This window comes from Numenius arquata, chromosome 3 (assembly GCF_964106895.1).
Source record: "Numenius arquata chromosome 3, bNumArq3.hap1.1, whole genome shotgun sequence".
In the NCBI taxonomy this organism is placed as follows: domain Eukaryota; kingdom Metazoa; phylum Chordata; class Aves; order Charadriiformes; family Scolopacidae; genus Numenius; species Numenius arquata.
Window position 1 is genome coordinate 43,071,993 of NC_133578.1, and position 26,643 is coordinate 43,098,635.

At 44.1% G+C, this 26,643-nt stretch overlaps 1 protein-coding gene across 1 annotated transcript in view; it reads right to left on the bottom strand.

The window, feature by feature from the left end:
* HDAC4 (histone deacetylase 4) overlaps positions 1–26,643 on the bottom strand; it is a 280,629-nt gene that overhangs the window by 13,593 nt on the left and 240,393 nt on the right. The window contains exons 17-22 of the mRNA XM_074145465.1: positions 23,325–23,371; positions 14,699–14,806; positions 14,082–14,137; positions 13,031–13,118; positions 11,611–11,730; positions 9,303–9,400 (exon numbers count right to left, since the gene is read on the bottom strand). Of these exons, the coding sequence (XP_074001566.1) occupies positions 9,303–9,400; positions 11,611–11,730; positions 13,031–13,118; positions 14,082–14,137; positions 14,699–14,806; positions 23,325–23,371 (517 nt within the window). The remainder of the gene's footprint in view (positions 1–9,302; positions 9,401–11,610; positions 11,731–13,030; positions 13,119–14,081; positions 14,138–14,698; positions 14,807–23,324; positions 23,372–26,643) is intronic.

The following is a 26,643-nucleotide window of genomic DNA, read 5'->3' on the forward strand; positions in this document are numbered from 1 at the left end:
ACAGGGCACAAGGGGATAAGGAGAAAATACCAGAGCATCTGGCACAGGCTGAAAAAACACCTGGGAAACCTGCCTGATGGCAGCCTTGGTCCGTGGCACTTGTATCCATGTTCTCCTCCAAAACACCTCCTTTCACCTTTGCAGCACCTGCAAGGCTATTTATTTTTTCCCTGCTGCACTTCTCATTTACCATAATGAAAGGCTAGGGATGCTGCATAGGGCAAAAAGCTCTAATATGCAAATATCCCTCCCAGATACACCTCTCCAAATTCTGGTTCCCCATCCTCTGACATTTTGCTCGCTACAAAATGGACTGAATTGTGTAGCATCCATAAACTGCTGCCTGTTAAGGCTGGTATTTAAATGAAACAAGAGGTCTGTGTCTGTGGCTCCTCAGCAAAAGGCCTTTTCCCTCTGTTTTTTCTTTTCAATCTACACAATTTCTGTTCAAAACCCACACAAGGTTGCAAACACCCCATTTCCCACGTCAAGATGCCAACTAAGCAAAACTGGAAAGTTGAGCAGACGGCAAGTAATTGCTTCTTCGTCTAACAGCTCCAGCGCAAACATGGCAGAACTGAAATTACAGCAAGGAAAAAAAGTCAAAGCAACGGAACTTCTTAATAAACATGATGCAGACACCCACAATCTTTTCTGATTAAGAAAGTCCATTGCAGGCACTCTTGGATGGACACCTTTTTATGCCTTCAGTTCATGCTGGGGTACCCACGTGCAGGGGCTTGAAAGTTGTTTTGAATTTTTCAGTTGGGCACTGATAACTGCAAGAAATGGTAGAAAAACAAGGAGGTCCACAGAGGGTTGTAAATCTCCATCTCAAGGCCCTTTATATAGAGCAATATTTTCCAAATTATGATGTTCATCCATTATTAATGTACTCACGGAATCTTAGATGCATCCCTAAGGCAACCTGACCAATGCTGTCCCTTGCTGGTACTGAAGATGATAGTATTTCTCCATTTCCTCATCAAAGGAACAGCTACAGGCAAGGTTAACTTTCTAAAGCATGAACTGAAAATATTCAAATACCAAAGCATGAACCTATTAATGTCTTTGTATACACGAGAACCTCACTTTTATTGAATATAGTTGTTATGTGATGCTCCCAAAAAGAGAATCATAGAATCATAGAATCGTTCAGGTTGGAAAAGACCCTTGGGATCATCGAGTCCAACCATCACCCCCACTCTACAAAGTTCTCCCCTACACCATATCCCCCAACACCACATCTAAGCGACTCTTAAACTCATCCAAGGATGGTGACTCAACCCCCTCCCTGGGCAGCCTCTTCCAGTGTCTGACCACTCTTTCTGTGAAAAATTCTTTCCTAATGTTCAGTCTAAACCTACCCTGTTGGAGCTTGAAGCCATTCCCTCTCGTTCTATCGCTAATTACCTGTGAGAAGAGACCAGCACCAACCTCTCTACAGTGTCCTTTCAAGTAGTTGTAGAGAGTGATGAGGTCTCCCCTCAGCCTCCTCTTCCTCAAACTCAACAGTCCCAGCTCCCTCAATCGCTCTTCATAAGATTTATTCTCCAGGCCCTTCACCAGCTTCATTGCCCTCCTCTGCACCCGCTCCAGCACCTCGATATCTCTCTGGTATTGAGGTGCCCAAAACTGGACACAAAGAGCCCCAAAAGGTCTGTTTAGTGCTGAAATTGCTCACCTGCTATCAAGACACCCATAAAAATTCACCCCTCGCTACAAGGACGTTAAAGAGCCACAAGACACCTGCTAGTGCCAGCAACTTGTATTAGCCCCAACACCCATCTGAGCTCATGCCGTTTTGCCCTCCATAGAGTTTATTTTAAATGGAGTATTAAGATGTATTTCCAGTGTTGGTCAAACCCATCAAGTAGTTTCCTACTTGACGGCTCTACTGAGCAGACGGGCAGGGACACATGGCATGTTGCAGGTCTGGTCAAGGCTCTCAGACACCGTGGAGGCCAAGAAAAAAAAAAAAAGCCTTCCAGCTTTAATTTTTTGCCAACTAATTGCAATCTTCCCACCTGCCGGTCCCTGCACAAAGACACAGAAAACTATGCAAAAAGGATCTTTTTTTTTTTTTTTTTTAATTCTTATAAAATCCGAAAGAGGAATTTTATTTTTTTTTCCTCGAATGAAGTGATTGCCGTATACATTTTGTCCTCAGGGAGATGACTACGTAAGGAAGACAAAATAGCACCATTTTTGCTGATGACTTTACAATCAACAAAGATCTGTTCAGTGAAACCCACAGACATTTTAAGTAGAAACCACCTCCTACACAAAGGACTAAAGCAGCAGTTTCAAAGCACATGCACGTGGCAGAAGGGGTATTTTCCTGAGCTTTGAAGTACTGCTGAGCTCTTTTATTTCTAACCAAAGGAAAAGTGCTAAAATAATCAGATTTCCACCACCCCACCCCCCCAGCCATGATACCATGGGAGCCGCTAGTATCTCAACTGACGTGCAGGACAAGCATGTGCTGGTTGCAAAGCAAGCTGTGAGCATGGTCTGTCAGCACCGAGCAACCCACGCAAGCCCACATCGGTAATGAATCCAGTTCTGGTCTCCCCAGTCCCAGAAAGACAGGGAACTGCTGCAGAGGGGACAGCAGAGGGCTACAGAGATGATGAGGGGCCTGGAGCATCTCTCTTATGAGGAGAGGCTGAGGGACTTGGGTCTTTTTAGTCTGGAGAAGACAAGACTGAGGGGGGATCTGATCAATGCTTATAAATACTTCAAGGGAGGGTGTCAAGAGGATGGGGCCGGTCTTTTTGCAGTGGTGCCCAGGGACAGGACAAGAGGAAATGGGCACAAACTTGTACATAAGAAGTTCCACCTGAACATGAGGAGGAACTTCTTTCCTGTGAGAGTGGCAGAGCCCTGGAAGAGGCTGCCCAGGGAGGTGGTGGAGTCTCCTTCTCTGGAGACATTCCAAATCTGGACACGTTCCTGTGGGACCTGCTCTGGGTGGACCTGCTCTGGCAGGGGGTTGGACCAGATGATCTCCAGAGGTCCCTTCCAACCCCTATCATTCTGTGATTCTGTGATTTCTTGGCCATGTGACAGCCCATCTGCTGATGTCCAAGCATGACAACACCAGGAACGTGCAAGTAGCAGCAAGGAACAGAGACAGCCAGTGAGCACTGAGACGGTGGTGGTGATGCTTGGCTGAAGATCCACACGCAGTGACAGCGGTTCAAAGATACCCTCTAGTGGCACAGCCAACACACAAGCAGCACTGAGAGTTAAACGTGAACCCTGTCTGTATAAATTTTAGGAGAGAAAAAGCAGCAGTTGCTGCTTTAAAGTAAATCAATCCATATTTGAAAAGTTCAAAGTCATCATTCTGAGGATGTCCAGAGTTTTCTCTGGTGCAGGATGGGGTGACCTTAGAGCCGTAACTGGTTACCCCAGCAAGTACCTTCAACTCTGAGCAATTCTTAGTGGTGCTCTGTATGCACAGCACATTTCTGTTGGGTACTCAGAATTTTAAGAAACATGCGTCACAGGTCCCCGGGCTCCCCTGTCCACGAGGAGGCAGGAGAACAGACAGACAGACAGTCTGTTACCTGTGGGATGGGTGCTGCATGCCCAGGAACCGTGCGTGTTCAGGGGCAGCCAGAGAAGCGCAAGATGACAGGGTGTCAGAATAAATAAGCTAATGACGCTTTTGGTACCTTGACCATCACAAACCCATCCAAACCGAAAAGCAATCTCAAATCCAGACTTGAACGCTTTCCTTCACCTGTGACTCCTACCAAAGCTCTCCTGGGCTGCTCTTTCTTCCGACTTTGTTCCTAATTTCAGTATTACACCAGTACTCCAGAGGTGCAGTCCCACCTCTATTTGTTGCTCACACGTACATAAGCAGCTATAACTTTGGCCATAAAACTTGACCCAGGAGGGTGAAAGTCCTCCTGCCTCTCTGCAGTCCCTTCCTCATTTTTCCCTTTCTAATTGTGTTTAAAAAAAAAGTAATAATTACAGCACAAGCAAATGAACAACTTTCAAACAATGTATTTGTGATATTTATTTACTGTGGGCAGTGTTTCAGGCACATCTAACCCAGTCTTTTCCATTTTTAATTTTTCTTGTGCACAGATGAAAACAGCCTCTTTGCTCAGATCCACCACGGTAAAGCTAAGTCTCCGAGAGAAAGCAACAATTAAACTGCAAACAACCCTATGGCTTTGCCCTGGTGATGATAGTATAAAAAAGCCAGAAATTTAAATTATTATCAAGAGGGTGAGCAGTTTTGTCTGGAACTGGGTCTTTTAACTAATGGCTTAGATGGCTGTAGGGTTATTCACCAAGGAATGGAAGGGTTCATAACACTGAATATTCATTCAAGCAACGCAGAAATTTTTAAAATACAGTGGTTACCTTTAAATTTCCTAAATTTTAGAGAGTTGTTTTGCTTGCTTAAAATAAAAGTAAATCCTTTCATTTGATTACAGCTAAGCTGAACAGCTATGCATTAGTCAATACTGATGGCTGCAAACAGTAAAAACTACTGATCGTGTTCTGCAATCATTTGGGGGAGAAAAAAAAATACAATTTTATATCTATTTTCCAGAAGACTGAACAATTTTTAGTCTCTTACTAGCCAATTCACCAATTAAACACCTAATAAATGACAGGCAGATTAAACAATCCTACAGAGGATTTTTTTTAAATGCTCAATTGCAGCGAGCAAATTGCTGAAACTTTGAAGGCTGAGCACTTTTTTCAGAGACCCTTTTTCCCACTGTTGGCTCTCTCTCTTTATATATATATCTATATAGATATTTCAAAACATTATCCGCTGCTTCTAAGGCTAATCAGCCTCCTGAAGACTCTGGTCTTTGTTTCTCTAAGCAGCCATCTCCACGGTCATTTACTATGTCAAAAGGGATTAGAAGTTTGAGGACAAAATCAGCATTGGGAGAGCATGAAATGTAAAATACAGAAACAACCGTTTCAGGCAAAACATCATCAACTTCCCCCCCACCCCCCCTTACTCCTGAAATAGTTTATGGATCGAAGGAAAAAACAAAATTCCCCTCAACTGGCTCCTGAACTCATTTAACGCTTTCCGAGAAAGGCAGGAGGAGGGAGCTTTCAAACACAGCCCTGGCTTTTGCTTCTGGTTCAGGTGTTTTAAATAAAAATAAAACTAACAGGGAATCAAGTTGAATATGGAATTATAATTGTGGAGGAGACCTCTGTCCGGGTAGGAAAAAAAAAAATAATTAATCGTATGAGACTACACAACTGTTAAAATCATCAGGAAAACTTTCTTACAGTAAATTCAGAGGAAAACTCCTGTGGATAACACACTTTAATTTCACTAAGTAATTGCCATTCTCGTGTTATAAGGAACTGGCTGGAGTCTTCGTATTTTTTTTGCAGGTCTCTTAGCCGGGTTTGCACTCTGCTTTTCAAAACATCATGAGGATTTATAGAAGTAAACACGATTTCTGTTTGTATAAGAAGTTAGGTAACAACAGACTCCGATAAATAAAACAAACTTGAATTTTACAACTGTTTTTTTCTATAACTACAGAATAACAGTGATGAATACCAGTAACATTTTGATGAGTTAAGAACTTTTAAAACTATATGCCCTGCATTTTTCACATTAGAGTTTAGTACATTTCTGCCTAATCTGTGAAATCTGTGTTGCCCACATACTTTGGCAGTGAGTTCAGCCGCGGGACCTTCGCCCAGCAAACGGTCAGCTAAATTACAATGTCATGCTGTCTCGGGCAGGCAGAGCGGCCGGACGACGGGGTGGAGGAGCGCCAAACTCGCAGCAAACTCCCCAAATCCCTTCTGCACATATTAGTGACCGGGACGACTCCACCCTGCTCCCTTATCCCCCCCAAAAAATACAGCAATCATGATATCACCCCAGCCTCGGGATGGGGCAGCTGGTGATTTCTGCCTTCGGTTATGAAGACAATAAGCAACAAAGTGCACGGCAAGGCTGCTCTCCGCTTCGCATTTTTAACTCTTGTTCCCACTTTTGAAACGGCTCGGCGGCATTAGTAAACATCAAGAGGTCAGGCTGTCCTCTCCAACTCAATGCTGCACTGCAGGCAGGGGGAAGCCAATATTCACAGAAGAAATTCTGAGTAGAAAAATCATTGATGCGAGTTACCGTCCTTTCTTCGGAAAGAGTAAAACACCACTGAAACAGCTTTTCAGTGCGGGGACGATAGGTTTCATTGGGATTTATTTATTCACTCATCAGAAGACTAATTTATTAGGACAACTATCTCAGTTATTATTTCATTAGAGCACACACTTTTATCAAATCCATACAACAGCTAATCCTGAAATAGAACAACAAAAAAAGCATGTTGCTTATTTTTCTTCTGGTCATTTTACATAGAAAGAGGGCTTTCTTCCCTAAAAGCAGACAAGCATGTGAAGAGTTAAAGCCTAAAAAAAAAAAAAAAAAAAGAAGAAGAAAAAAAAGAAGAAAAAAAAAGAAGAAAAAGTATATCAGTATCTTTGCCTAGCTCAAAGGATTTCCACTGATTCCTCTACAGACTTCAAAGCCTCACAGTTTGGCATTTGGACTGGTTTGAATTAAAACTTAGTTCTCCACTGTGAGTTTCCAAGTTCATGGTGAAAATGCCTGCTGCTTCTGGAGTTCATTATGGCCAATTTTCTTATCTTTTCTTCATCTTAGGTTTGATCCCCAGCAAATGCAACGTGGCATTCGATGGGGTGGAATAACAAGGTGCTGCCTTGAAGGCATGCATTGTCTCAAGGGGCTAACTCAAGAAAAGAAGAAAAAAAAAAGGATATATGACCTATTCCCTTCGCTTTCTAACTCTCTGGGGACTATAAATTGCAAACTTCAAAGAGTTATTTTACATTAAAATCAATAAAAAGATTCAGAGGGAAAAAAATATTTTTCAAAGAAGCTGCTTAGGATTTAAAAAGGTCACTTGATAATGTATTATCATGACCAAACTTGGCATAAGATTAAAAAAATTTCCAATTTAACTTATTGACTGAAGGTGTGCACATGGGGCAGACTACGGGAGGTGCTACCTAGAAGGACAAGTCACAACATCCCTCGGCTTCTCAAAACCCTGGCAAAATAAGGGCTCTGACTAGCTCTAAAATATGTTCCCCAAATAGCTGTAGTTTCTGGGCAAAAAGACACCAGTGCCTATTAAGGAACGGCTGGCAAAGGTCTTACTGCACGGACTGAGCAATTTTCCAGGAGCCTTGAAACTCAATTAATATTTAATAGCAAGTGTGTCACTGTTGCGAGCTACAGGTTCTCTTTATAATGAGGAGATCAGTCTTGTTGACTGCTGGGATAAGCAGACTTCCACTTTAGGGAAAAGTGCTGCTTTCCTGTAACAGGAATAAAACATCAAGAAAAACGACAGTTATTTGACTAGATGTTATTTTAAACTGTATACATTCTTTGAAGGCTTTTTAATGGCAGGCTGAAGAGTAAAAGGTCTTTTTGCTCAGTATAACGGAATACAAAGATGTGCACAGGGAAGAAAAGAAATTAATGCTCCCAGATTTAATACTAATCCATGAAGGGGATATTCCATCTGCCCGTCACCAGAAATTTGCATCCCATGTTTTGGCAAGTGTGTGTCTCCCTGAATTTATGCGGAGTGGTCGCCAGAAGTGCACTAAATCTGGTTTGAGGACAGAAAATGACTTCAACCCATAATTGTTAAAAAAGATGCCATTTGGAGAGGATGGATCAACAGCACGGGGGAGGTGAGGGGTGGAACAGGACAGCCTCTGAGAACAATAAAGCCTATATATCTGGCACGTCAGAGAATTATATTTATTCTCCTGGACAGAGTATCAGAAAGGAAAGTGTGGTCTCACGCTGGCCTCTATTCCCTACTGCATTACTTACAAGTTCTCCTTTACCCAGAGATCCACCTTCGTTTCATCTTGTTATTCTGTTGCTTCCATAGTAAATTTTAGTATCTTCCTTGCCTGTTCTCTGCAGCTCTGGGAGGCAAATGCACCACTGCAGGCTTGCAGCGAGTCCCCAAAACACCAACAATGTACAATCACCCGATTGGGGTATTCTGCCCATTAGCTGCTCAGAGCAGCAAGATGATGTTCAACCCATACTCCTGCAGTGCTCTCATAGTGACACACTGCTCAGAGAGACCACAACCCAAGGGTGCGTGACTCTAGATCAGCTAACAGGTGTTTTGCTTCATGCATCTCTTCTGATGGTGCTGATATGAAGGATCAGACCAAGTAATTCCCTGCAGATACCTCCCTGTGATCCCCAGGTATCATATGCTTCCGTGAGCAGGACAATAAGACCAGCTGGACATGAACAAGTGAGTCAACAAGCGTCCTTATCCCCTGCTCCACTTGGTGACTCAAATGATGCCAGTTTTTTGGAGCACGCTTGTACAACCCAGCACAGTGGTTTATATCTGGCTTTTACTATTGCTGCTCATCAAGCAGGATATCCCAGCAACACACTAACTCAATTCCACAGCTTTGCTTACCTTCCTTCACACACTGACAGTGAGTGATGAGTAATACATTTAAGAAATGGTTGTATTTTTATTAATAACACACAATATGCTGCTTCGGAGGAGAAACCAGAACCCAGTAGGAAAAGCACAAACCCAGCAGTTCAGTCGTTTCCATTTCCAGTTGGTTGGAACAGGCATATTTGATATCTTGGGTGAATAATAACAAAATCTAAAGCTTATCAAAACAAGTCCATGTCCCTTTGCTAGGTACACTGGGGAGTGAGCTGTGGTGTAAGTCACGAGCAAAGCTCTTGCAGGGGAGGGGCTGCCTGGCCAACTCGCCCAGAAGCCAGGTGCCATCGTCTGCAGCACAGTAACGCTGGCTCAAGCCTCGGGGGAGCCGCACTCCCGAGTTTCAACTCATGATGACTTGTTAAAAAGTTTTTCTGGCTTCCCCTCCCCATCCAGGTGGTTTTACCCATAGAAATACTCACCCCAAAGAGGTAAAAAGATTTTTAGCCAAAATCAGAAGACCTTACTCGTATCAGTCGACATTTTACATTCATGCATCAATCAGTGCTGAGCAGCGAGTATGTCAATCACCTAATGTCACAGGCACACTTCTTACGGCCAGGAATATCCTATTTACTTAGTTCAGCCTTACTTTTATTATGGCGCTCAAAAAGTATCTGTAACTGGATGTAAATCTTGTGTTTCTAAACTTAATCTTGAGTTTCTCTCTTGCTAAGGAGGACTGTACGAGGAGAAAGAAATTCAGTTTAGATGAAAAATATGTTTGTAAGAGGAAATCTTCAATATTACCTGAAAGCAGTTAAGTATTCTGTGTCTCCCATTGGTGGATCAAGGCCACCAGTAAAGGCCATGTTAACATTGAAACCAACTCCTGCTCCTGTGCCAACCTGAAAAAGGGAGATGGTACTCTTAATTACATATATGGAAACAGTGAACTCTGGCAACACATCTCTGCTGTCTTAATATTCTTCCAGTTGAATATGGATTTTGATTCAATAGTTTGGTGGTAGTGAGGTTAATTTTCCCCTCTAAAGCGACCTGGTCCTCAAAACAAGGGTGAAAATAAAGCTCCTCGTTGTCTAATCTTCACGGGAGCTGTGGACCAGTGGTATTTGACTGCTGCTCACCCAAAAAACACCTCAGCATCAACTGGATCCTCTTCCCCTTTTGCAGGAGAGTGTGTTACATGAAATACCTTTCCTTAATTTGTTTTCAGCTTTATTCAGAAGCATATTTTCTATTCTATTACAGTTGCAACTGGGGGAAGAAACCCACAGTTTTAATCAGAGCAAGCTCCCCCTCTGCTGGGGAAAAATATGATTCACAGAGAAGAGGTTTTCGCTGCTTGAGGGACACGAGGGTGGTAAATGGAAGTACATCCCCATCCTTGCATGTAGTGCAAACGTTCCCATCTGTACTGACTGCAAATACCTGAGAAAGGGGAAAACTGAAAAATAAACCAGGGGTTTCTAGTAATTCATTTGCTAAGAAGCAGGGCCATGTTTTCCCCATCCACAATAACAACCTGAAAGCCTGTGCTCAGTCCCTTCGTCAAGCAGGGACCCTGCGGCTGCCTGAGCACGGTGGCCGTAAGCATGGGTTGTGGGTCCCTGGGGACAGCAAGGGAGCTGGGCAGTATCTGCTGCCACGGGGCGCTGGCACCTCTGCACAGGGCTCTGAGCTCCTACACACGAAGTTTGTTTTTTGTGGGGTTTTTGGCCTCTGCGTATGAAAAAAAATAAACTGAAAATTAATGTGTTATACAATACAAAGCCAGATAATTCAGGCTAGAAAAATCTGCAAGGCTTTTTTTGCACATTCTTCCTTGTACTGGTGCAAATACTGCTGGTAGAAAAACACCGTGATTCATCCATCCACAATGGGTTATTAATCCATCTATGGCTTTAATTGAATTTATTTTGTATTCTTTGTTTTATTCATTCTGGAATGATACATGTGAAAATTACTATAAATGGTAAATATGGACTGGACAGTATAGTCCAGTGTTTCCTTACAATACTAGGTATTTTGTAAACCAGATTACTGGATTATTGAAAGGTCAGAAAAAAAAGTAGGTTTGAGATCTTTGTGTACCCTGAAGCAGAAATTAAGGCTGCTGCCTGCTGTTTATTCATTACAACAGTAGGGCATGAACAGGGCAATGAAGCAGTATCACGTTACGTTCAAGTTTCTTTAGAAATCGAAACGGCAATATCGATGGTTTGATGAATGAGAAAATGTAAAATTGACAGGGTAAGAACTCCAGGAGTTTTCAGATGTAATCCAGAGTGCCTCAGAGTACACAAAACTGAGCATTTAATATAATTTCCCTTTGATAAATCACCCTGGAAGGACAATATTTCCTGCCAACCTAGAGGGAAGGGAAAGAAGCGATGGATGTAGGAGCATCCATCCAGGGTTTAGGGAGAAAGGTCTCCCACCTTCATTGGCCCAGCCCTTCTGCTGCAGGCTCTGAGGACACCAACAGGAACCGGTGGATTTGGTCCAGCAGTGTCAGTGACTGGTGCTCAAATCCCACCGCCCGGCTGCACCATGTGAATGCAACAGTGGCTGTGAGCGATGCCTTGGAAGGGCCCGGAGAATGGGGGGGATGGACAGGCTCCAAGGCTGTGCCAGAAAACCTGAGCACTGGTGGCATAGCCATGGACAACCTGCTCCTCCTGCACCTAAGAAACAACTTATGCTTATAAGGGGGAAATTCTGAAAAGTACACGAAGTGCTGTGACAATTGGCGAAGGGCTCTTCTGGAACAAGTTGTCCCTTAAGGGCTGGACAGCCAAATTGCATTGACTCATTTTCTGCTCGTTAGCCAAGGCGCACGCTTTTCTGCCAGGTTGTGGGTCAGGACACAACTCCCACAGCTGTTAGGACTTGGACGAGAAGGCACCAAACACACAAATCCAAGCGATGCCTTCCCAAAGGGCGCTAAAAACACGAGCGTGGGAACAGTGGCAGGAGCTTCTCTCCAAGCCTTCCCTGGCAGAGGCTCCCCAACATTTTGGGGAAGCACCTGAATCACAGCCCCAGGCAGGTTCTATCAGACACAGACGGATGCTATGCTGATCCACGCTCTTACCTCATCAGGAGCACCACTGCCTGGAAAGAAGTTCCCATCATCATAGCGATGTAGTGAAATATAAAGAACATTAGGATCATTGTAGAAAGCTTGCTGAGTACCATTCCCATGGTGAACATCCTTCAGGGGCAGAGATTACATTATATGAGGGAGGTTAGTACCTTAGTAAAATTGCAGATTAAAGCCATCAACTTGGGATTTGGAGGGTTTTTCTTTGCTGTTGTGCTTCATTTTCTGCGCTTCTCTGATCTAGCTGAAGCAGTTTATTGCAAATGAGAGTAACCTGCTTTACACAGCTGGCTTCAGGCTACACTCCTTGTTTAACACATGGGATAAACGGGGGTAAACACCATCTCAAACGTATATCAAAACTGAGGACAGGATCAATTTACTTGGAGAGAACTGGATTCACACCCAATCTTGGGGAATGGAGAGACTACATTAGTTACCCCAAATTCGCATCTTCAATTGGTTTGTGGGGTGATACAAGTGGCCAGCAAAGTTGTGTTGGACCCAACAAGGTTAAACGACACAGACCCATTACCCAGATCCCCTACTGCATTGCTACTCGGTGCAGAAACACAGTCTGTAACAGGATGGGTATTCAAAACACCCTTCCTGACATCAAAACCAGTTAGTGGTAAGTGAGGAAAAAGGACGTCCATCCAGTAGCTCAAAAAGAACAATACATCCATTTTAACTTGTGGGTCTAGCCCGTGGCAGTTTTGTGGCAAAAAACTCTCGACCGATACCCAGCAACCCAAATGCCTTTACAGACGCATAAATACATTTTAAAATCTATTAAAAAAAATAACGATCAGCCACATTTTTAAATCTATACATTGCCACAGCAAAAGCCCAAACAAGCTCTTTCTCAACCCCGCTGTGCTGTCTGCAGAGTATTTCATTGTCCTGTTCCAATTTAGAGATCACTTTTGACTGCCTGCCCACTCGCACGGAGGCTGCACTGGCCCAGAGGCAGCACACAGACCACCCGGACCAGCGGCCAAGCTGCACCAGACAGCCTGTCCCCCTCAATCAGCAGTCCTCACATCTTGAAAAGAAAGCTGGGATGGATCATAACAGTTAAAGTCAAAAACTTCCAGAAAAAAACCCCAAAGCCCAGCATGGTTTGCAGTTACCCATCCTTGAGACATGTTATGGGTTTGTTTCTAAAAGCAACTACTTATTAATTACAATTTTATTCTGAAACCTATGCACCCTTTAAGAATTTTTTCTTTTATTAAAACACTTGAATGAAAAAAAAACCCTAAAGTTTAAAAAAACAAATTTTGGCTTGCAGACCACAAGAAACATTTTTTTCACTGACTTACAAAGCCAAGGTTGCCCTTACAAGAAAAAGAAACCCAGAAAAATTTCCACCTGCTCTCCTGAAGGGTAAGAACCGGCATTTACTCACCCAGTCCACTATAAGGATTTTGCTAACGTTCAGCCTTTGCTGGAGCAGCTTGGCTGCGATGGCCACGGAGTTGAAATAGCAGAAACCCCTGGAAGTGATGAGAGTGGGGAGACAAGAGGAAAAGGAGAGGTGTTAACTATAGGTTTCCTTGGTCACAATGCATCTATCATCTAGATATTACACAGTAGGAAGAAATTTCTTCTGCTTTCATTCTTCTTTCTTCCCTGGAAAATGTACGTGTTCAAAGAGAGACACAAAACAGCCATGCAGCAGCCCTCTGGAAATGGGGAACGTTTCACACTTGCCCAAACCCGCTGCAATGAGATGCTGCTCGGTGCCAGCCGCCCGTGGGACCTCCAGCGCTGCGTGGAAGGGAAGGGGACAGGAGCAGATGGGGAGAGGATGCGGCAAGGTGGGAAGAAAGGGAAAGGACCCAGGGCCGGAGCACTGTAGTGTATCTGCTGGGAGGGCATGGACATTCTCAGAGAGGCCTCAAAACGCTGGGTTGAGGGGAGCTCAACAGCAAGCACTCGTCTCCCACCAAAGAGTGCTGGGACTCAGATTTGAAAACAGTCCAACAGCAAACCCCCTGTTGTATGAAATGCATGCAAGATGCCCAACTTCAGCCTTTTCTTTGTGAAGCCTTCTCACTCTGACACTCTCCTAATTCAGTGTTGTGACCCCTGGACACAGCTGTGTTTGCTATTGCTACTACTAGTTGCCTACCCTTGCTTTCCTCACACCAAATGAACCATCGACATTTAATTTAAAACAATTCACAAGACTAAAGCAAATAAAAGCATCGGTGCTTTTTCAAAGAATGACTGTAATGCTGATTCTTGCTAAAAAATACCCAGCCGAAACTACTAAGCAGGATCTTGCTTTCTTCCAGAGAATTACTGGGAGCTTTGAATACAATGCTGTCTTCTATATCAATAAGCAAGAAATTGTGTAATAACAACCTAACAAACTCCCTTTCTAATTTCCAGCTGTTGAACACACAACAGATGAGCACTGAAGCAAGGCTGAAAAAGCACATATGCATACTTACATGGGTGTGCTCTCTTCTGCATGGTGACCCGGAGGCCGAACAACAGCAAATCCATTCTACGCATAAAAAACATAAGAAAAGGAAGAAGTGAGGCAGAAAAGAGCATTTATTGCACAAAGATGGATGCAGAGGTTGCAGCCAGAAGTTTTAATTCTGCTGTGGAACTATGGAGATGTTCTCTATGGTTTTCTCACGAGACCACAGCAGTGGATGATACTCTCCCTCGTTTTGAAGGGGGGAAAAAGTCCACATGAATTTTAAGTAAACTGGTTGGTACTGCATTTCCTTCGATTCAGGGGGAAAACAAAAAATAAAATTCTGCATGAGGTCACTGAAATAGCAATGGGCTGGCCCAGCCGAAGGCAACAGCAACATCCGCAGATAACACTGGAATACTGATTTCACTTGCTGCTCTGGATTCTTTTTTCCTTTTAATCGGTGCGTAAGAACATTCACCAGGAGTCTGTTTCTCGCTTGCTGATATCCTCAAAGATTTTTATGACTAAAGCCAGATGGTGCCATTAAAATGAATCTAACTGGACCTCCTGCATAACACAGCCCTGAGCCGAGCCCCGTACAGAGCCTATATCAAAGCCAAGTGTTATTTTCATACCAACCTTCAGTTCTCCCGTGGCTACTTTGAAAACGAGCTCAATGACACAGCCCACGGCCAGGCGAGCAGCACCAGATGAGTGAACTTCATTCCAAATTGTGTCACTGTCGACCTAGCGGAGACACACAGCAACCACATTTAGGAGCAACGACAACAGACAGGAAACAGATCCACATTTCATAAAGAAGTTATTCATATGTATTAAATGCATATTTATGCATTAAATTTAAACGCATTAAATTGCAGAACTGATCTTGGCAGTATCAGGGCTGGGACCCCACCAACGACTTGTAACATCACCACTACCAAACGTCCATCCAACCAAACAACCCTCAAGAGATGACCATTTGCTCTGCAATGCTAAAGGGTCAGTGCCATAAGAGAGAAGCAAATTCGGCATCTCAAGCACTGTAAATTTGCAGGTGTCTCCCACCAATACTCCAACCAACATCACGGTACCAGTATTTCTGAGGAACTGAGGAATTGTTGGAGGAAACTGATCCCAGATGAAAAAACTTTTATGAAATCATTCAATGATTCTATAAAATAATAAAAACACAATAAAGAAGGATGTTTAATAGTGGACATTTAAAAGATGCCTGCCCAGGACTGCCATGGTAAGGTGACGCTGACAGCAGCTTCCCTGGGGAACCGTAAGATCAACCCTGTCTCATCAAAGCTAACAACAGACGTTTCGTTGCTAATTACGGACTTTTACTTCAGTGATAAATATTTGACAGGACCACCATCCTCTTTACTTTCCCCCTGAAAATGTGCAAATAAGCCAAAGGCAAGGCATTCTGTAGACATCCCCATGTCACTATCACATGGGATCGAGTCCTAATTTAAACAGAAAGTGAGAAGCATTGGCTTTTGCCACAATCATCCCAACAACCATATGAAGACAAGACTAGCTTGCAGACACGCGATGAAATGCCTCTTCGTTTTTTTAACTGCCCTTCAGTTGGCGACTCTGTGGAGAGCAGAGGGGGAAGGAGGGCTCCCAGGGGGCTGTTTCCAGGCTGAAGCTCTGGTCTCCTCTGCTGCACCCCCATCCGTCTTGTGATGAAAGTGAAGTTTATTTGCTTCTTGTCAGCCACAGCCTTTGCAAAAGCCAGGCTGCGGGGACTGTCCCATGTCAGGACAGCTCAGCTGCCTGGAAGCATCATAGGATAGTTGTAACATTTCTCCATTTGAAGGATCACCACCTATCTTTCATATTTTAGTTTGTGTTGAGTGCACTTATACCAACAGAGGCAAAGGAGAAGGAAAGAAAGAGATTATTTGTTTTGTCTGGCAACCAGGCTGCTCACTGAGCTGTGGGGTGATGCAAGTCACCCCACGTGAGATGGACCCACCTCTTTCGTGGCTGTGCTGAAGCCAATGGAAATCATCCTGGGCCTGTTATCACAGATGGCTTCTGGAAGCACCTGCCCTGAGTACACTTTTGAAGTCACAGTAAACCAAGAAAGCATTCGGAGAATACCAAAAAGCCACCTCTGTGGGGTGATGCTGCCAATACGTGCACTGTCTCAGACTCTGGGGAAAGCCACTGCATCAGTGGAAAAGCTCTACAGGGACTATTTGTGGTACAAGGGCTCCCCAGATCCCCATAAATTTGGGGGCTCCCAAATGGGGACAGAAGCACGATGGGGTCTGAGTTATGCACGACACCTCCATGAGTCCTGGATCAGTACTGCACATGTGCAGGAGATGGGGTTGATCTGACCACATCCCTCCAAAAGGCCTTAGCAAGATGGGAAGAAGCCCAAGCTGCTTCTCTTCCCCATTGACCAGTGTGCTAGTGCTCTGTGAGGGTCCATCTTTGGGCTTCTCATCAGCAATCCTGTAAAAATGTTAAGGGGCAGTCAACCTGCTTTGCAAGCAGGATGACACTTGCTACATTCTCTCGGAGGATCCAATAGTCTTCATCCTCAGATCCTCTCCTCCCAGTATCTGTTAGTGGGAGGCACTCATGGATTAAACAACAAAGAACATCTACTTGCCTTTTGCTAAGAGCTGACCACCTCAGTGCCCTTGGCCTCACTTAGCTTAAGTGAGATACAGCTCCACTACACAGCCTGAACTGAGCACATCTAACCCATTTTTCTTGGACTTGAAAAAAATTCCTGCAGGACACCAGTAGCTAACAGCTTCCCCCTCTGCCCTGCCACAGCAAGTGCTAGGCCCCTTCCATGGACGCAGAATTGCAGAGGACCATCTTCATTCACCGAGAGGCATCAGAGGAATGGAAATACAAAAAAAAACCCCCAAAATTCACATGTCCTAAACATGGCTTTACCTAAGGGACCAACAGACCCTCGGGTCTCCTCATGACATCTGTTCACGCTAGCCACAAAAGTCACCAGTGCCCGAGCCAAACACCGCCACGTTCAGGCCCTTTGATGCCTGCAGAAACTGGGCTCGTGTTGGTCGCATTAGGGCAAGAGAGAAAGACAGAGTGGTTTTAAAGAGTTATTATTTCTGCAGAAAGAAATTAAGTGCTTAGAAAAAAGCACTCCACCTGTGATTTAGAAGCCAATTTCAGGGACTCTGCCATGCACCCACACCCAGCTCCCCAGCAGGAGGACTGGCCCCAGAGATGTCTGCTGCCACCCACAAGCTCTTCACTGCCCCGTCCTGCATGCAAACATCTCCAAGATAAGGATTTAACACCCGCCACCTTCCCCGGAATGGATGTCTGGAGATCACTGGGCCCTACTCCAAGGCAGCACTTCATCATCTGTGTGACTGTAAGTGTTTGAACAGTCCCACTGAAGCCATCAGTGCTCTGCAGCAGGGGTGTGGACTCTGCCATGGTGGAAAATGTTATTAATGTGGCCCTGAGTTGGACTACTCTGTGGCTCTGAAGCTGCTGCTGTTCCATGCACGGGCTGCTGTTGACCCCTCCATCTTTCCTGAATTCTGAAGCTCATTACAGGGGAGATGCTATTTGGCTTTCCCTGCCTATGAGCTCTTTGATGTAGCTGCCATCACAGGAGTTGTTGCTGGGACAGCACATCAAGCCTTACCATCTGGAAACACTTTACGGAGAGAGGAAGCATATTTCTTGCCTTTTGTTGATCCAGCAGCGTATATTTCTCATTTTTCTCCCAAGCTGGAGGATACAACTGTGTCAGAGATACTGAGTCTTCCACATCTGCCACTGTTGGATGAGGAGCAGTTGTCCTGATCAGCACACTTGTCTTCTTGAGAACAATATTAATGTCTTGTTCATTCTAATGAAGAAGCTGCTGTTTCTGCTAGGTGAGCCTGTAGAAGAAGGCTCCTTCAGAGGCAGGGAGAGGGAGTTCAGCAGCTGGGACCTGCTGCAGGCTCTTAACCTCTGATGAGGTAATGCAGAAGAAGAAGGGTCAAACAGCGTGACACAGAATATGTGTGTGTCACATATCCTCCCTTCTATGGGAATGTTTAAAATGTTTCAGGGTAAAACCTGAGTTTTACTCAGGTAAGTCCCTAAGGAGTTTTTCCTTCCTTATAAACTTGAAGTCTTTATTAGTATACACAATGAGGTTCCTACTCGCACTGTATACTCTACTATACGCTAATGCGCACCTATTTCAAAATTAAATGAGCATCTTATAAAAGGTTTCACTATTATAATCTTGTCTTTAGCTGAAGAGCTATGCAGGTAAGAAATTAAGCGTAGGGGCAAGTAGAGACAAGTTGTACTGCAGCCCCAGACTCTGCAAAACGAAGGGTAGTGAAGGAGTTCTGCTCTTCCCTCATCACTGCTCATCATCACGCTTCGGTGACAGCAGCACACCCAGCGAGTTGTCTTTACCTAACGACATCTCCTACCGCTCGAAAGCACTGATTAAATAACCCTGCTCACATTTCGTTCTTCCAAGACTTGCTAATCAGTTTCTTCTCACTTCCATTCCATGGAAGTCCTTTTGTTGTCTCTGCTCTGCAATAACGTAACTTTGCTTGCACAGGTAAAGACTTTTATACACTTTAATCAAGACCTTCCAACCAAAAATAGAGTAACATATTCTGGAAGAGATCAAAAGCATCAAAAACACTTTTTAAAGACCTAGATCCTCAGATATTTTTAGAGTGTGCACAGAAAAAGAACATACTACACACGAAAGAAAACAAAGTTATTAGCTATCATAAGATCAAGTCTTTGAGTGTTTTGAAGAATTTGGATGCAAGTATGCTGGAACTATTTTGCAGATTTTCAAAGCTCATACTCCTTTCTCCAAAATCTTCTTCTAATTATCCTGGATTAGGTAATGCTCTGGTGCATATAAGTCATATATTAAGAAAAGAATGTGTGCTGCAGGGAAGTGAAGGTAACATCCTAAGTAAAAATACCGCATACTGCACTTTGCAGATGCTGCTGAAGATCAGCAGAAATAACTTCGTGTTGTTTAATTCAGAGCTCACAGCTGTTGATATTCATACTTCTGCACTTTCTTCCTCTCCCGCTACAACCAGACGTCTGCAGATGCGAGGAGGTTTGTTAGCGCCAGCTATGGCGATGCGAAGGCTTCTTCACTGAAAGCGAACCAATGAGGGGGAAAAAAATGGAATCAAAAAGAGTTTCCAAGTACTGGGGAACAAAATTACCCTTTTTCTCCTTGATTTTGAGACACCGTGACTCAGTTTTTGAAGAGAGAGGTTGAAAGGTGTTATGTGATGAAGTCATTTGCTCTAAACTTTTTCCTTCTCCTTCACTCTTTAACTTCGTCTCTTTTGCTGGTAAGAACAACTCACGGCTGCCAAAGATCCCGACTTCATACTTCTGGGTGCTTAACAGGTCTTCATGGACTTCTCCCTCATAAATTGCTCTACATCACCTTTCAGTTCCATCTATTCTTTTAACCAACATAACATCCCCTATGGAAGAGAATTGCCTTGTTTAATTGTTTGTGGAAAAAGAAATTGGTTTCAAGCTTTTCAGCCATAATTTTATGTGACATCATCAGCTCCTGGATGATAAGGAACAGCAATCGGTCAGCTTCCACCTGCTCCAGGCCAGTCCCTGTTCCTGCCCACAGGCATTATTTTGCATACAACACTGAATGTAATTGCTATATTGCTATTACTATGTAGTTTCTCATCATCATGACACCATCCACATGCCTTTGCAGGCAGCTTTTGCTTTGATAACCCCAAATAAATTTAATACTATCAGCAAAAGACACTTGATTATGACCTATGACCTGCACTGCAACATTTCAGTGAATACACAGCTTTCTAGGGGACTGCAATTCTAAGCATTATTTCCTATCTTCTAACAAGTAATAAATCAAAAAGGGAGGGTGTCAGGAGGATGAGGCCAGTCTTTTTGCAGTGGTGCCCAGGGACAGGACAAGAGGAAATGGGCACAAACTTGTACATAAGAAGTTCCATCTAAACATGAGGAGGAACCTCCTTCCTGTGAGGGTGGCAGAGCACTGGAAGAGGCTGCCCAGGGAGATGGTGGAGTCTCCTTCTCTGGAGACATTCCAAACCCGCCTGGACACGTTCCTGTGGGACCTGCTCTGGGTGGACCTGCTCTGGCAGGGGGTTGGACTAGATGATCTCCAGAGGTCCCTTCCAACCCCATGTGATTCTGTGAAAAAGAGGACCGGTCCCACATTATTCTACTAATTTTTGAAAACTTTTTTTTTCTTCCCTGTTTAGATTATGGCATTATGTTTGCCCCATGGAAAGCATCTGGCAGACCAGTATCAAGCTCTCCAGGGAAAATCCTCTTTACAAAGCACTCAGCCAGCTGGAAAGCTGTATAGCGTTGTGGTGAGCTGAATGCAAAGACCCACGAAGCATTCCCTAGACTGCACTTATCATTAAGTGACAAAGTCAGAGAAAACAGAACCTCTGCTGAAATAAAGCTCCTCTTCTTCAAACCTGGGCTACAAACTATTGGTAGTCAAGATGATGTCCTACAGGTGTGCTGATCACCATGTGAACCTCATGTTCCTTCATCGTCAGGAAAATATTCATCCGTTCGAAGTGACTAGAGCCCACAAACTTCTTACAGACCAGGGCTGCCTCTCCACAACCTTCTCAATTTGTATAAAAAGGATAAAACAGAGAATGATTACTGCTCAGTAATGAGTAATGTTCTGCCAACCTGGCAATATCGAACAAGGGAAAGTCTAAATAAAAGTCCATCACTCAAAGAAGCTATATGGCCACCTTGCAGCCTGAAAATGGCCTGCCAAGCAACAGCAGAAAAACACTCCTTAAGCTCTCTTACTAGAACAATTTGAAAAAATTTCATTATACCATAACAAGCACTCAATCTCCCAGCAGTATTCACATGCCGAAACTTCTCAGATTTACACTACACCTTCTCTTGAACAAAAATTCTTCAGAACTGATGATTTACCCTTGGCTCTGATTTTTTAAAAATTTTTTTTTCTGACTTCCTTGGAAAAAAAAAAATACTATATGCATCTCAAAAATGTCTTGTCATCCTCTTTGACGCAGAAAATAACTTGGTTTTCATCTGCTACTGAAAGGCATGCTCTGCGGCCCCAGCTAAGATCCCACTACAGGGCTTCTTCCAACAATTTCCCATAGCAAATCAAATCAAGAGCAACTTGTCTCACAGAACTGGCACACTAACAATGACTACAGTTTCCCCCTCTATTTCTTCAATAAACATACCACGCTGCTAAGCCAGCATTCCTGACAAATCTCACACTTCAAAAGACAGTAGAAAGTGGGGTTGAAAGGACCTTGTGAGATCACCATACGTCTATCCTACCCCAAAGGGGATGGCCTTAAACGCTTAAACCCATCCAGAGCACGTACAAGTGCAAAGCATTTAATATGGTACAGCCAATCTGTACTGTGGCCTCATTTTCCCTACAAATATATGGCTAGGGTGTATAAACTAATTAGAAATGTGTCCCAAAAGCAGTGAAGACGGTTTTCCTGCATCAGCCATGAAAGCAGCAGAAGTACACAAATAGTCGGCACTATATCCCAAGGTAACTGGGAAAGAAAAACCAAGCAAACCAACAGAAATTCATTTTTATGAAAAATTTGCCTCTCATGTAGTTGATTACTAGTAAATTACTGGTCTTAAGAAGCTCTCCCTAGATAAATATCTGTTGGCATTGCTAAAACACTGTACAAAAGTTATCAAATGTTTTATTCAATATTTAAGCATCTGTGGAGACAACCGACCTGTAAGTTAACTGCAAACGCTATCTTTATTACGAGTGTATCGATAATACCAGCACTGTGGCATTTCCTGCCTTGATTTAGGATTTAATGTAAGACTTCTGGGACCACGCTAGGCTCAGACACTGTCTCTACTTGTTACCATTCAGTCTTCATTTGCAAATGATAATTTTTGCTTTGAATGGCATGCCTGACTGCAGGGCAGAGTAAATCCAAACCTTTTAAACTCCAGCCAAAAATTTGCCATGAATTAGGAGACTGCAGCATATTTACAATACAAAATAAAATATCTCTAGGAGTGCTCAGCAGCGGCGGTATGAATAAACGCCGATTATTCTTTTTTTTTTTTATTTTTTTGACGGATAATTTTCAAAGCAGCGATTTTGCAAAGACTCAGGAAGAAAACAATTTTGTTTCATTTCCATAACAGAATCCAGACCCCTAAATTCAACCTCACGAGCTGCAATTATGCATAAGAACTACCACTGTGAATTTTCAAACACAATGCCTTTTATTGTCTCTTCTCATTCTTTTCCCTTCCTGTTCTCTGAGATTTTTCTGTCCTGTCACCCTCCACAGAAATTTTCGAGCAGAAAGTCTGACTTGAAAGGAAAACTTTCAAGTTTTCAGGCTTCAAAGGAAAACAACGCAAACCTTCAACACAAGCTATTTGAATCGTATTTGGGGTTTTTTTCAGTCTTACGGCAACAAACAACAACAAAAAAAAGCCTTTTTATTATATTAGATTTTGACAGATGAAAACTAATGTTCAGCTTTTCCACGACGGACGGAGGGCATTTTAGTCACCTCCTTCAGAATTCACGTGTGATTGTCCTGGAGCTCAAGAAATGAAAGATGCCAAATACTGAAGACTGCAATTCTCCTGTGCTGCGTAACCCGTGAGACGTTCCATTTGAGGACAGTAATGTAGCCCAGACACAAATAGAGCAACTTAATATTTACAGGAACTTCTGATATATTGTCCTTCAATATTGCTATTTTATTAATATGTTTTCCACCTGCACTAGGAGACAGGCAGCTCTGAAGTACAAGTACTGAAGATGAAACACCTACGCAGCACGGGCAGCATGAAAAGCACATCTTGCTTTCTTCGTAGAAAGCATTTTTGGATTGAAGGGTTGCTTTCAAATGTAGTAACCTCTGAGACATTAAACATCACTGCCTGGGAAACGAGGTTTCTCCTCCTAAAAGCCAGAGACGAAACATGCCTATGAATGTCACACACACTTTGGCTCTCCAAAATAGTTTAAAAATCTTCACGCTGCTTTTGAAGAAAGGCACGTGAGGCTGTCGCTGCAACCCCGCACCCCCGGCAGACCCTGTTTATGGGTAACATCTGGTTGCAATTACCCACTTGATGGAATGCAAAGCAAGAATTTTTGTTACCAATGGGACTGGGAGAACAAACAGGACACTATTTACACATTAAAGAGAGTACTCACCCCAACACCACCGCAAGGAAGCCTGACAAACATCGACGTTAAAGAACCTGTAGGAAAAAAACCACGTACCTGGTAAGTCAAAAAGTCAAAGTTCACCAGATTTTGGTCCAATTTTATGGCAACGCTGTCATCTTTCCAAACACAGTAACAGACCAGGGTTTTCTTGCAATTTTCAGAAAACACACAGCCAACCCTGTTACATTACGACACATGTATACACAATACACACACTTGGGCTTGTTCAAAAGCCTTTCCAATATAAAAGCCTTCTATAAATCACTTATTTTTACACAAGGTTTGTGTGCTGTCCTACATCTCAAGCAGTCACACTTCAGACTACAAATGACTGAGACGCTACTAACAACTGCTTAGCATGTTGAGAAGTGCTGGCTACTGCAGCACACGAAGTCTTACGGACATGAGAGAGGGGATCCTGAGGTGACTGGAGCCAAGAGGGATACAGCAGTGAAATACAGAATCACAGAATCACAGAATTGTCTAGGTTGGAAGGGACCTTTAAGATCATCTAGTCCAACCATCAACCTAACTCTGATAAAAAACCATCACTAAACCATGTCACTAAGCACTATGTCAACCCGTCTTTTAAATAACTCCAGGGATGGTGCCTCAACCACTTCCCAATAAATTAAGAGATATTCCTCTATGAAGGTGACACGGCCGAGAGCCCAGCTGAAGTGCCTCTACACCAACGCATGTAGCACGGGCAAGAAACAGGAGTTGGAAACCAACCATGCTGCTAGAAAGATATGACCTGGTTGCCATTACTGAAAGCTGGTGGGACAAATCCCATGACTGGAGTGCAGCTATCAATGGCTACAGGCTGTTCAGAAGGGAAAGGCAAGGAAGGATGGGCAGAGGGGTTGCCCTCTACATCAAGAAATGGATAGAGTGTGAAGAGCTGTCTCTGAAGAATAGCCATGGGCAGGTTGAAAGCCTATGGGTAAGAATTACAGACCGAGGCAACAAAGGGAACTTTGTGCTTGGTGTCTCCCACAGGCTGTTTGATCAACGTGAGCCTACTGACAAAGCCTTCTTACTCCAGCGACAGGAGGCATCACGCTCGCAGGCTCTCATCCTGCTGGGGGACTGCAACTACCCCGACATCTGCTGGAGAAGTAGCATAGTGAGCTGTAGGCAATCCAGGAGACTTATGGAGTGCATTGAAGATAACTTCTTAAGGCAGGTAACAGACAGCCCCACCAGAGGAGATGCAATACCAGACCTGATGGTCACCAACACTAGTGAGCTACTCGGTGACATCAAGACTTGAGACAGCCTGTGCTGCTGTGATCATGCACTACTGGAGTTCGCAGTTCTGAGGGATATGGGTCAGGAGAAGAGTAAAGTCAGGACCTTGAATTTTAGGAAAGCAAAATTCCAGCTCTTCAAAGTGTTAAGTCAATAGGACCCCCTGGGAAACTGCTGTCAGGGACAAAGGAGCAGAACAGAGCTGGCAGATCTTTAGGGATGCTTTAGGGATGCTTTCCATAGAGCGCAAGTACAAGAAATCAAGAAAGGAAGGCAAGAGATAGGCATGGCTGAGTTGAGACCTGCTGGTCAAACTAAACGGCAAGAAAGAGATGCACAGGCAGTGGAAGCAGGGACAGGTATCCTGGGAAGAGTACAGGGACACTGCCCAGTTGTGTACAGATGGGGTCAGGAAGTCCAAGGTGTGGCTGGAGCTGAACTTGGCAAGGGACACAAAGAATAACAAGAAGGGCTTCTACAGGTATGTCAGCCAGAAAAGGACGGTCAAAGAAAGCATAACCCCCGACGAGCAAGACTGGCAAACTGGTAACAATGGACAAGGAGAAGGCTGAGGTACTCAGCAACTTTTTTGCCTCAGTCTTCACTGAGAACCTCTCTCCCCACAATCTTGAGTTGATGGACCACAAGGAGGGACTTGGAGAGAAAAGTCCCTCCCACTGTAAAAGAAGATCAAGTTCATGACCACCTGAAGAACCTGAGCATATGTTAAGTCTAGGGGACCTGACGAGATGCTCCCCTGAGGGAACTGGCTGATGTAGTTGCCAATCCACTCTCCATGATACTTGAAAAGTCATGGCAGGTGAAGTCCCTGGTGACTGGAAAAAGGGAAACATTGCACCCATTTTTAAAAAGGATAGAAAGGAGGACCCTGTGAACTACTAGCCTCACCTCTGTAGGAACATCATGGAACAGATCCTCCTAGAAGCTATGCTAAAGCACATGGAGGACAGGGAGGTGATTCAAGACAGCCAGCATGGCTTCATCAAGGGACAGCCTTGCCTGACTAACCTAGTGGCCTTCTAAGATGGAAAGACTACTTCTGTGGACAAGGAAAGAGCTACAGACGTTTTCTATCTGGACTTCTGTAATACCCTTGACACGGTCCCCCACAATGTCCTTTTCTCTAAATTGGACAGATATGGATTTGATGGAGGGACTGTTCGGTGGATGAGGAATTGGTTGGTTCATTGTGGTTAGTGATCAACAGCTCGATGTCCAGATGGAGATCGGTGACAAGTGGTGTCCCTCAGGGGACCAGTACTGTTCAATACCTTCATCAGTGACATAGAGGGATCAAGTGCACACTCACCAAGCTGAGTGGTGCGGTTGAGACACCTGAGGGATGAGATGCCATCCAGAGGGACCTGAACAGGCCCAAGAAGTGGGCCTGTGTCAACCTCATGAAGTTCAACATGTGGGTAGGGGCAACCGCCAGCATCAATATGGGCTCGGGGATGAAGGGATTGAGAGCGGCCCTGAGGAGAAGGACTTGGGGTGTTGCTGGACGAAAAACTCAACATGAGCGGGCATGTGCATTCGCAGCCCAGAAAGCCAACTGCATCCTGGGCTGCATCCCCAGCAGCATGGCCAGCAGATGGAGGGAGGTGATTCTGCCCCTCTACTCTGCTCTGGTGAGACCCCACCTGGAGTACTGCATCCAGTTCTGGGGTCCTCAGAAAGACACAGACCTGTTGGAGGAGGTCCAGAGGAGGGCTACAAAAATGATCAGAGGGCTGGAGCACCTCTGCTATGAGGTCAGGCTGAGAGAGTTGGGGTTGTTCAGCCTGGAGGAAAAGAAAGCTCTGGGGAGACCTTATAGCAGCCTTCCAGTACTTAAAGGGGGGCCTACGGGAAAGATGGGGACAAACTTTTTAACAGGGCCTGTTGTGATAGGACAAGGGGTAATTGCTTTAAACTGAAAGAGGGAAGATTTAGGCTAGATATAAGGAAGAAATTTTTTACAATGAGGGTGGTGAAACACTGCAACAGCTTTGCCCAGAGAGGTGGTAGATGCGTTGTCCCTGGAAAC